Source organism: Fundulus heteroclitus, unplaced genomic scaffold (genome assembly GCF_011125445.2).
Source record: "Fundulus heteroclitus isolate FHET01 unplaced genomic scaffold, MU-UCD_Fhet_4.1 scaffold_38, whole genome shotgun sequence".
Taxonomy (NCBI): domain Eukaryota; kingdom Metazoa; phylum Chordata; class Actinopteri; order Cyprinodontiformes; family Fundulidae; genus Fundulus; species Fundulus heteroclitus.
In genome coordinates, this window is record NW_023396792.1 from 140,738 (window position 1) to 153,343 (window position 12,606).

Sequence of the window (12,606 nt, forward strand, 5' to 3'; positions counted from 1 at the left end):
ACCGTCCGCTGTGTGAAGAACGAGCAAAGGGTATTGATTTATTCTCTTCACTGATCCACGAGTGAGCTAGAGAAATAAAATAAACATGCTTCTAATTACTGAGAGGACAGATGGGGAGGAAACAAAGACGGCCACGATGCCAGCAGAGGCACAGCCTACCATGCAAAATAAACAAAGAAAAAAAAAACAGTATGTCATGCTTTTTGACAAATGTGACCCACATTGTTACGTTTTTCTTGGTATCTAATTGAGCCTGTTTGCCCTCCTACATTTCATCCAGTTCACATGGGTTATGCAATTACGCATTTAATTTAGCTCACCGTTTACCTTTACTCATCTGTTTTTGCCCAAATGCCTGAGAATAGCCTGTAATGATTCCCTCACCAATGTCACTATTGGCTGTTGTTGGTCCTTATGAAAAAAAAATAGCTTTAAATAGGCTTTGGCAGGTTCACAATGTCAAGGTATAGCTCATTTTGGCAAACACTGGTACACTAGATGGATATTTATAAAAAGATATGGCTTCAAAGCCCCTGAATAATTTTGTGATACTATTACTAGTTTGTAGTCCATCCATCCATCCATTTTCCGACTCGCTTATCCCTTGTGGGGTTGCGAGGGGTGCTGGTGTTTATCTCCAGCATTCAATGAGCGAGAGGCGGGGTACAACCTGGACAGGTCGCCAGTCTGTTGTAGTTTGTAGTCATTTTAATGAAATGCCAGAGAACAGGCCAGATAGAGCAATTCTGCCCCTCCCTGACCTGTTGCTTCACGGTGCCTGTAAAGTATGATCTGGCTAAAGTCGAATTCAATCATATTATGCAGATTGGTCAAAAAGTTTCCTATCTAAAGAAACCTCGTAGGCTGCATCAACTCTTGACAAACAGCATTCACTCCTCCTGAAAGAGCGTAGAGCCACAGTGGACAGTCGTCTGCCTTGTTGATAGCTTTGCAGCAATCCCTCATACTGAGCACACATGAGGCCACAGTGGAGAGGAAAACTCCCCTTTAACAGGGAGGAAAACCTCCAGCAGAACCAGGCGCGGTGTGAACGGTCATCTGCCTCGACCGACTGGGGGTTAGAGAAGACAGAGCAGAGACACAAAGAAGCACACATTGATCCAGGAATCCTTTCTATGTTATATGGTAATAGTGGATGATCTGTCTCCCCTGGATGATGTCACAGCTAACAAAACGCCAGACCAAGTGTACCTACTATGAAGAAAAAAAATGACAGAACAAAAAGTTAAAATAATAACTAACAATGCATATTGGAGAACAGTAGGAGAACTCAGCAGAGTGAGGAAAATAGACCCTGATGTCCTTCAGCAGCCTAAGTCTATAGCATCATAACTATAGAGATAGCTCAGGATAACATGAGCCACTCTAACTATAAGCTTTGTCAAAAAGGAAAGTTTTAAGATTAGTCTTAAAAGTAGATAGGGTGTCTGCCTCACAGACCAAAACTGGGAGTTGGCTCCACAGGAGAGGAGCCTGATAGCTAAAGGACCTGCCTCCCATTCTACTTTTAGAGACTCTAGGAACCACCAGCAGACCTGCAGTCTGAGAGCAAAGTGCTCTGTTAGGAACATACGTTGCAGAAAGCAGAAATTACAATGTAATTGGACAGGTTTTAGGCTAAACCACAAAGTAATTACATCTGTAATTAACACAAAATGTGTGGAAAGTGCCAAGTTGTCCTACGTTTTAAAGAACAATAAAAAAAATTTCCAGTACCACCAGAAGTTAACAAGTTAAAGAGTTTTACTCACCTCTGAGGTCTGATCATTTGACTTCAGCAACTTAATCTCATTTTCGATGCGATGAAGCAATCCATCATTTTCCAGAAAACGAGTCTCTACCCCCTTCAGACGTTTGGAGATGTGCTGGTGCTGAGTGCGTAGGCTGGCAATTCTTCGTTCGTGCTTACAAGTGGCCTGTTGAAATCGTTAAAAAATATTTTGAACAATGTTTTGAGATTTACGCTAACAGGCTAATGCAACATTATCGTGATGCATTAGCAACTGGGTGTGGACATTTATTTTAAAAATCCAACATACAAGAAAATTTTGCTTTGGTAACAGTGAACGTTTTCAGCCAATTTTGGCTTTTAAAAAAATTAAACCTCTCAAAAGGCGGAAGAGACCTAAAAGCTGACGAACAGCTGCAGTTTTCCTGAAGTGCAGTAAATTAAGAGGGTAACAGAACAGAAAAGTGAAACGATGACTTCGCAGTTTGGAATCCAAAAAGATCACGCCGTGTGTGCATCAGCTACCTTCTCCATCTTTTCTTTGGCACAGAATCGTTGGACCTGCTGGTTATCCTCCTCACTGTAGCGCTGGCGCAGCTCATTTGCCTTCAGTTGCCTCTCCAGATCCAGCTGCTCCTGCCTGATTTGAGCACGGCTGGAGAAGATGCTCTGCAGAGCTTCTGACATTCTGGAGGAATGACAGCTTATTGTTATTTATTTTAGAAAGTTTTGCTTTCTATCAACCTTTGAAAGTAACTGGTCTAACACCAAAGGTTTCTCTGTCTTTTTAGCAAATCAAAAATGTATTCAACAGCCTGGCACCGGTATCAGTACAGGCTCAAAAAGGAATTAAATTAAGTTATTATACTGCACTTGTCTAATGGTCTCAAAGGGCAACATCTATTTTTGTGAAGGTGGCGTGCTTAACGGAGATATTCATTCAACTAGATGTTGACCGATATATCGACTGGGTGATATTTTTGGCTGATATTTAAGTTTTTTCCTGTATCGGTATTGGCCGATGCATTAGCATATTCAGCAGCCATGCCTTGATATCACACGAAGCGCATACATTACCGCTTCATCCCTGGCAGGGAGTGGCTGGTAATATTGCAAGACTGGGTGTCAACAACAACAACAACACGTTTTCAACTTTTAATGTAGTTTAAAACTGTCTAATTTAGCTGATCTGGCCTTTGAAAGACTGTCTTTCTCATTGTGTGCAGGAGGAAACAGCAGTGCGTGTCTGTTTCTGTATCTAAAAACCCACGTCTGATCTCCAGCTGATAGCTGCCACAGCCGTGCGTGTGTTTGTTCCCATGGAGAATTATGTATCCAGATAAAAATAATTACCAATATCTACACATATATTATTTAACTCTACATAAAATAATGTCCAGACACTGGATTTTTCTCCTCCTTCTCTCCATTGAACTAAGGAAGTTCTCGCAGAGACATGTTCCTTAACTGTGAGCAAAGCACTGCTATAAGAGTCGTGATTTATGCTTTTTCTATGTACATTTCAAACTGCAATCTGAAGCTGTTAAAATGAAAAATTTGATACTTGTGTAACATTTGTTATCATTATCCTTTTTATCATGTAAATGGAGGAAGAAAAAGCAAGATCGGCCTGAAGAATCGGACCAAAAGAAATTGAATAAAAATAGACAAAAGAATCAGCAGCACATGTCGGTACTGGTTACACTGATGTCAGAATAATTGGTATTGGCCTAAAAAAACCTGTATCGGTCGAGCTCTACATTCAACTCTACCTTTGTGAGGTTGGCAGTAAATAGATAATACTTAAAGGCCTTGTAGTGTATGACTATTATTATTAATACACCTATAAAAACAGAAAATTGGGACAGCTTCTTAGGCGTCTCCCAGACCTGGCATTAATATCTGTGCAATCTAATCCAAGTCTGGAGGGCACTAAATATGGACGTGAACACATGAAATGGCATCTCTCAGGCAACTTTTAGAGGTATATTGAGATACTTTTAGCGGCATTAGTTTCAAAATTTCAATGCAAATGTGTGCGCTGTAAACATGTTTAGGAACAGACCTGATTATTGTCAATAAGGCTACTCAATATATTGCAAATTATCCCAATATTACTGTATACACAGAATAAATGTTGGTGATGCTTGTTGTTTAATACAGCAGAAAATGTTTTAGGGATGTGTTAAGATGTTTTGGTAAAGTCATTAAGAAACTATAACCAAGTAACCAAACGGTAGATGTAGTTGATGCATGTATTACACCAAAACCACGTTGTCCCGATAGAAACAAATTTATTATTTTCCAGTCGCTGGGAAGGCCACATCCTTTAAGGGGCTCTATACTTGCAATAAACTGGCAGTCAAAACATATGATACATATTCTTACGGTTACCATGCAGCTTTAGTTGTTGAACAGCCTTTATTTTTTCATTTTTTTTTATTTTCATTTGTCAATGGCATTGCTTTGTCAAGTTGCTTCTAAGTTGAAAATCCTTTATGGCTCTTATCCCCCATTTCACATCTGTAAAGGAGTTTTTTTCAACCTAACTCAATTGTATCTGAACCTTATTAATTTGTAAACAACGCCACAGCACAGGTGACTGAATGTATTCGTGATTTCACAGAGAAATCAGAACACTGCACGAGGTAATTGTGGATTCGCATCAAGGACAGGTAACTGAGATCTGATCATTTAGGTCACATTTTATTACCAGCTATGAACAACCATGTTTAAAGCTATGTTATCTGTCTGTACCAGCCAGGAAAGCAGGTTATTTCTAGGCCTTGCTAAAGGTTATTGGTGTTACTGATTCCTATACAGGCAAAGGACATTATAATATGAGCCAATGCAGATTCCCTCCAACTGAAAAATGATAAATCGAGATTTTATATTAAAGAACATCTAAATTGGTTTAGCCAAAAAGAAACAATGCTGTGTAAATATACCATTACGAGCACCACATAGTTGAATTACTACAAGTATTTAGCATATCTATTAGTTGGAAGCAAAATAAGAATCTCTTTGTGTCTTCTTGAACAGGAACATTTGTATTTAAACTGCGCAAGTTAGATATTCTTAGCTATATAATGCATATATGTGTTCCTGAAATAGAGGTGAGCAGATGCACCGATTGGACGGCGTCTAGTTGAGCAAAGACAGCCTAAGAGACATGCAGGTAAATAAGGCTGGAGAACTGTCGCTGAAATGTGACTGCACTCTTCAATGTAACTCTAGTGACGTAGGAGACGCCGTGGCCTTGCTAGACTGTTGAATTTTTAATAGCGTGAGAAGCGTGCAGCCTCTATTCCTAGCCTCTTTCTGTGCGAGTTGTGAATTCTGATGCCAGTGAATGAAGTGTGTGGGAGAGACACTCATTCAGCTAGCCCACCCCTCCCCACCCCCCAAATACCCCGACAGATGCCACTTTATGCCTTACAGACAGCCAGATAAGATGACGACACGTGGCTGGTGTGATTTAAGGAAAATAAATGTGTATCGTTTGTACTGAAAAAAAGGAAACAACTGTCCAAGATTAAAACTCTACATTCATTCATTCCCTGCTGCATAATCTTGGCAGACAGGAAATGAAAAAAAAAAAAAAAAAAAAAAAAAGCTTCAAATTAAGCTGCATTTTCTTTCTAAACTGTGAGTTGTAACAGTTTTCAATCCTGATCCTTTTTGACCTCAGAGCTCAGCTGCCATTAATCCAAGATGCAAGAAATTCTTGTTTAAAGTACACTGTAGCACGCCGGAAGCTAGATGACCTCAGTACTATGCTGTAAAGAAATGCTATTTAACAAATAGTAGCAATTAAACACAGAAAATACATCCATTTCTGATGAACTCTGAATATATATATTCATATATATTTTTTCTACACAGTTTTTGCTAAACTTGAGCAAACACAGCACAGCACTGAGCAAGAGCCAGACTGAGCCAATTCTGCTATTTGGAAAATTTTTAAACTTGTTACGGCAACAAGTCTGACTGCAAAATGCAATATCTGCAACGCATAAGTTGCGAGGGTTGGTAATAAAGTTGGTAAATTCAACACCACAACCTTAAATAAGCACCTCCAGAAACACCATGCTAAAGAACATGCAGGCTTTTTATTTAACAATGTTTATGTCAAGCTCGATGCCTTTACTCACATGTAGTTCATTTATTCACTGGTTGTATCGGATGGGTATCGGGGGTCGGCCGATACGCTCAGCCCAGGTATTGATATCAGATTGGAATTCAAAAAACTGAATCGGTGCATCTCTAATACCATCATCCAATTAAAGCTCTTAAAAGACGTAGCAAGGCGTCACACGTAGCAACGGGGTCAACCACACCTTTCTTACTCAGTCGCTCTTAGGCTTTGTACACACGTAGCCGGGTCTTTATATATAAAGACAAAAATAAATATCTTCCCCGCATTGTTTTTAAAAATAATATCAGACACACAGGATACATTTTTTTATGTTACATTAAACAATAAATGTCACCAAACATATTAGAGGCACTAAGAGCCTGAATGCAGGGCGCTTTAATAATTAGCTACCACTTATTGCGCTCCGCGTGGTTCTTTGCAACTTGCACATTGTGATCCGAGATATTTGTGATAACCATAAATTTGCAATATGTTGTGCAGCCCTAAAAAGAATATTACACACTTTGAGGACTTTCAAGAAACCTGGAGGCCTTTAAATGGACAAAACGTTAAAAAAAAGTTACATATTTTTGCAAAGCACTGTGTGCATAAACTTTACGTACAACAATTGTGAATCCCACATCTCAACTTATTCACGTCATGGTGAATATTTTAGCTTTAACTTAAAACACAATTATGAGGGCATTTTCAAAAGGGTGTAAAAATGTACACTTTAAGCAAGACATTTAGCCTGTACTTATAAATCTGAGGTGTAAAAAAGAAACAGTTCACCGGTTTGTGGGCAGCAAGGTTTCGACTGAAAGCTTTCGTGTGTGTTTTGTCTTAAATCAATGAGACTTGTTATACCCACTAGGGCAGCATGAGGTCATCAGCAGAGGTGGGCCATTTTCCAGGAAGAAACAATTTTCCAAGAGGTCTAACCATCAGGTTCATGTGGGAGTATTTCATAACAGTAACACAAACAAGCTGCTTAAAAATCATAAATCACATTTAACAAGAAAGCTATACAGTTCTCATAAATGTTATGTGAATTTATCAAGGCTATCATAACAACCGAGGAGCTTTTAGACTGGACTGTCCGCTCTGACACTTGACATCAGTAAGACCTGGGTCGGCCAGCTGACAAAAGATTCTTTAATGGATCTGGATGAAACTACTGTGATATAGCAGAATTGTTTTTCATAAATAACTACATTAACAGGTATATAAATACATACGCCGTCACTAATGGTCTACAGTCAATTTCCTTCAAATTAATAGTTCCCTAAGAAGGCAGTGATGTGTTGTCTTTTACTAAGTGAGGGAAAAACAGGAGATGGCACAAGTATAGTACGTGTATTTGTAAATTGTATCACACTTATGTCTGTTTAAGAGTACTGACAACATATTTTTGAATATTTTAATTAAAAAAAATAATAATTTAGTATTACACATCTGTTACTTGAAATGCATCATGGGATCCCGTGGTAGTGAGAGGGAGAACCGTGGCCTGCAGGAGAAGTTCAATTCAAAACTACAAGCACCATTCATACACGGTGAGCTAGTTGTGTTGCCAGATTCTTTTCTCTCCTTTTTTTTTTCTAGCTCTGGGAACCCAGGGGCAGACTCTCTGCATGATGTAAGGATTGTGTATCCTGTTGAGACTTGGAAAAGCTTGGGAAAGGAGCTAGAGTAAGATACAGAGAAGGAAAACCCGTTTCACTCCACCTCATAGCTAGTCTTCTTTAACTGCTTCAATTGATTCAAATCCAGTTTTCAAAAAAATCAACCCTGCTATTTGCATGTGACCAGATAAGGTTTTCCCTTCACAAGACTAACATTTTGCATCGGTTGCTGTAGTAACAACTTTAGTTATGCGGTTGGCACAGCTCTTCACTAGCTCCTTGTGCTAGAAAGTGCGTCTACACTCCAATAACAGCCTTCGCCATGAAGGATTTATGACAAGCCAAAAAGACTGACGTGTTGTAGGTTTCACTGGAAATCAGACCACATGCTTACCTTTTGAACTCGGCTTGTTTCTGGGATGAGATCACGTTGGAAGCCCCGGGCACTGCGTATTTTGCCTCATACTCTTTTAGTTTCTGCTTCAACTGGAGGATCTTGAGAGACGCAAAAGACGATTAAAAACAGTCGGAAACAAAGCGCAGTGCAACGTAAATGTCCAAATCCAAAACAAATGTGGGAGATTTTGCTGATTAGTTTTCACAGTGTGGCCATGTTGGTGGTCTCTCGTTTACCTCTTGCCGCTGCTTCTCACAGATCACAGCATATTGACCAATGTGGCTATCGAGACTCACAACATTACTCTTGAGCTGAAAGGTAAGCATTGGCAAAGAAAACACGATGCGTTTCAGACGACTTCATAGATTTGCTTACAAGATTCATTGCCATTACATCACAGTTAATCATATGAAAGCTTTAGCACTGACCGAGGACTTTATCTCTTTGGCCCTATTGGCATATTTAAGTGTGTTCTGGGTGTCGTCGTAGGACTTGGACGATGGACCAACGTTGGCGATCATAACTGTTCTGCAGTTGCCCCCCAAGGAGTCTTTAAGTAGCCTTGTCAGCTTGCTGTCTCGATATGGTATATGAGCCTTCTTACTCTGAAACAAATGGGGAAAAAAAATAAGGATTAGCCCAACAATGTAGGCTTGGTTTCTCTTGCAAAGAAGAGCAACGGAAAAACAAAACTGGGAAACCACTGAGGTTTCACTGTGCTCACTTAGAAAATATATCAAATAAATGTTTGACAAGAACAAATACAGAACCCAGGAATCCACTACTCTTGTCAAACAAGACATAAATCAAAAAAAAAAAAAAAAGAAAAAAAAAGAGGTGAAATCATACATATGAAATGTGCCTTAATATGCCTTCCCCATTTGAACCACAGCTAAAGGATTGTTACTTTGCATTGTTTGGTGGGAAGCAATAAACCCAACTGGAAACGCAATTTAGTACAGAGTGTAAAATCTCAAGAGCGAGTCTTTCTGCAGCAGTCTGTGAAGACAGCTCCGCCAATAATAATGGCATTAGATAAACTACAGCTGCTCAGGTGAGTCACACCATCAGTGACACTAGGATTGCAAATACTCAGTTTAAGTTACCTTAGAAAAGCAAAGTAAAATCATCTAATCTGGGGGTCAGAACTGTGCCTGTCGTTTATGAATAAAAGCATCTACATCTGGACTGAAAGATCGAAGCTGGAACTCTTATCAAACCCATCGAGTTATAGAATAAATGTGGGAAAATGTCCAAAAATTCAAACCAGAGCAGGCTTTCACTGTCACCCTATAATGGGTTTCTAAAAGTAAACAACATTGTTTCTGAGAACAGTGCACCACTTGTACATTTATGACATTCCATAGATGGTTGTTGTGACTGCACAGCGATTACAGCTTTTACTAGCCCACCACTGCTGGATTTTATTGTAACATATACAATGTTAATAATCTAAAACAGATTCATGCCAGCCGCCACGAAACGTGGCATCGGTGACAAAAAAGCTTCAGCAAATCCCAAAAGATGCGTCTTTGGTTTCTGTTGTTAAAACAAGAGATGATTTCGACAAATGTCATCTGTTCCAGCTGTTAATCATAATCAACAATAATGCCACAGCTGGGACACGGAGAACTTTTTCCCATATCAGAAAACAGAACAATTAGTGGTGTGATTAAACATTATTAAGAGAAGAGCTTCATGTTAAGCGTCACTCTTTCCATTCACCCTAATGAATAATAGCATTTTTGTGTAATTGCAGCTTATACAGGTTTCATTCTCTGCATATCAGAAACACCGAACTTGACTGAAGGACAGGCTGGAGAAAAGGAGCGTTTCACCAGTTGTATCGGCCTGAGGATGGCCACCGCCTAAGGACAAACAACTTGCAACAGAAACCTCTGTACACACAGCATAATTTGAAGAAGAGCCAACAGCATAAAGAGAACAAGCAGACATTCTTCAGCTCGCTCGAATGAATGGCATCTCGGCTCAGAAACAAGCGAGGAGATTGTTCCTTGTAAACAGTGACCACAACATGAATTTCTTTGGACCAATAACCATCAGGGACAGGGTGGGAAAGCTGTTGTGGGTTAAGTATAAATCCATGACTGCCACTCTTAAAAAAGAAAAAAAAGAAAATGGTGGGCAAAGTACAACAGGAACTTGATCATGTAGATGGAAGAACACAGATTCAACCCAAAGAATGAAGTAGCAGCCTGCTGAAGATGGATTGCATTTCAACACGGCCGTGGTCAGTTTGCACAGCACTTCCTCAATGCATGCCGCCTGCTTGTTCTTGTCTTTTGAGACTGGCGTGTAAAATGAGAAGACTGCCTGACAGGTTAATGTATGCAACTGCAATGAGATAATGCCCAAATACTCGGACTCTGCCCTTCCCGGGCTCCATGGGTACTACTGTAGAGAGAGCAGATAACTTCATACAACTGAAACCTAACTAGTTTAAGAAAGTCATATTAGTCAATTATATTCTAAATAAACAGAAAATAGTAAAATATAATCTACCAGTGGTCTGTGATGGTCTTTAAAGTAGCTTTTGTGCAGAAAATTAAGAGACTAATTCAAGTTTTGTTGAAGTTTTGTTTAACTGCCACGTGGCTTAATTGCAATTCTTTGTCTCCCCCAATCAGCTTCCGATGTCTCAACCGGCAGAGCTAAAAAAAAATGTATAACTGAAAGGTTTTACCATTTTCCTATGATTTCTTTATTTCCAAAGAACTGAAAAAAAAAAAACTTTCTGGAATAGGTCAGGCACTAAGAGATAATATTCCTTAAAATAATAATAGTTAACAACCTAGAGTGATTACATATTGTCAACACTGCATGAATACAAGCATTCTTAATATTAAAATGAAAATCAGAATAGTGTTGGTAAATCTGGATCCCTAATTTTGCATCATGGACACAACCGTACGGGTTGTACAAGCACTGTGCTCCTTTCCCCCCGCATTATAGAGAAAACCTGGCTAAGCTGTCAAGGTTTTCAGAAGCATTAGGGTGATCAGCTAGACAAAATATAAATTCTCTTTCATGTGGTCATCATGTTGTTTTTCGACCTGTAGTTAGTTAATGAAGCTATGGAGAAACACAAACTCACCTTTGGGTCTGCCAGAGCGTTGATAACGTTTCCTAGGGCAAGGAGGGAGCGGTTAATATTAGCACCTTCCCGTAGGCGTGCTCCCTTGGCGTTGGTGGCGCTTGCCCTCTCTGAGCCAGCGAGGTCAATCAGGCTCATTTTGGCTATGCAGACATTAGGGTTTAGGCTGGCTGTTTTGTCCTGCTGCCTCAGAAATATCTAAAAAAAAGTTAATAAAAAAAAACAAGGTTTGAAGTTTGTACCAGTAAAATATACTTTAAATATTTATCATATAAACTTCTTTTACGTTTGGCAATTCTTTTTCTTCATCTTTTAGAATTAGAATAAAAGTACCTGAAACACAGCATGAGACCGAGAAGAAGTGGCATTCATATCAGTCGGGTGTTGCGTCCTGTTTCGATTGCCATAATCCAAAGCGCTGAGAATTTGCTCTGCAGACTTAGGCTGTCAAACATCCACAAGAAAGGTTTCAATATGACCAGTTAAAATAAAAAAATGGCCAATCATCTAAAAGGTATTGAAAAATGAGCAATAAAAATCCACACATTTAAATTTTGTTTTAAATGTTTAAATTTAAGTTTTTTTCCCCCATACTTCTAGGAAATACACTACTCATAGTCTGAGCACCTAGTAAGATTAAAATGTAAGTTTAAGTTCAAATTGTTTTACTAATCACATTTCAGCAATTCAGAGGACATTACTGAACTCTAATATTTTTTACTAGAATATGAAAAAAAGTGTCATTTCTGAACATGAGAAGCACATCATTAAATAAATTTGCATTTCATAATAATGTACTCACTTACTTGAGAAATCTTTATTGCAATACCTGAAGAAAGTTAAATACAGCAACAAGAACACTCAGTATTTTATTTTTAATTTACAAACCTGATGGAGTGTAAGGCCCTGAACAACTACTCCTTTCGAGCTGTCCTCCCTGACAGCAAGAGGCCCGACATTAGCCAACAAGTCTCTGATCTGTTCATTGTAAACCTGCGAACCAAGCAAAACAATGCAAGCGTCAACGACACTAAAAGCACATCAGGATAAAAATTAGGAAATGTAGATTTTAACAAATGTTATCAACTAGAAATGAATGCAGACAAATAGCTGAAACAATGATCTTAAACAGTAACCAGCTCAGGGTTATAAATAACTAGGGCTGGACGACATAGAAAAAAAAGCGTATCTATAAAATAGAAATCAGATTGATTGATAATTATCAAATAAAATGTAAAAAATATATTTTAAGTACAGCCCTGGGCATTTTATGCTGTTGCTTGATTACCTATTTTTATATAAAGAACGCTGTGCGAGAAAACAGTGTTAAATAAACGCAAGCCTTTATTTAACCAAAAAAAACTTTACGTCTCAATAAGAAAAAAAGAACACATACTCTGGGAGGATGTAAAGACTGTAGTATTAACCTATATGACAGGCTAGAATGCAAAAGGAAGGAAACTGTTCTCCTATTGAACATTTTACTGACCACCACCTTTTTTTAACCACACGTCTATTGACTGATGTATATTGTTATTGAATTATCGTCCAGCCCTATGAATAACTGCTGCAATCTACTCA

At 38.8% G+C, this 12,606-nt stretch overlaps 1 protein-coding gene across 1 annotated transcript in view; it reads right to left on the reverse strand.

Moving 5' to 3' along the window:
- kif18a (kinesin family member 18A) overlaps window positions 1-12,606 on the reverse strand; it is a 32,443-nt gene that overhangs the window by 14,706 nt on the left and 5,131 nt on the right. Inside the window, exons 4-11 of the mRNA XM_012850747.3 lie at window positions 11,914-12,018; window positions 11,359-11,469; window positions 11,026-11,223; window positions 8,339-8,515; window positions 8,147-8,221; window positions 7,908-8,008; window positions 2,276-2,438; window positions 1,773-1,937 (exon numbers count right to left, since the gene is read on the reverse strand). Coding sequence (XP_012706201.2) covers window positions 1,773-1,937; window positions 2,276-2,438; window positions 7,908-8,008; window positions 8,147-8,221; window positions 8,339-8,515; window positions 11,026-11,223; window positions 11,359-11,469; window positions 11,914-12,018 — 1,095 coding nt within the window. The remainder of the gene's footprint in view (window positions 1-1,772; window positions 1,938-2,275; window positions 2,439-7,907; window positions 8,009-8,146; window positions 8,222-8,338; window positions 8,516-11,025; window positions 11,224-11,358; window positions 11,470-11,913; window positions 12,019-12,606) is intronic.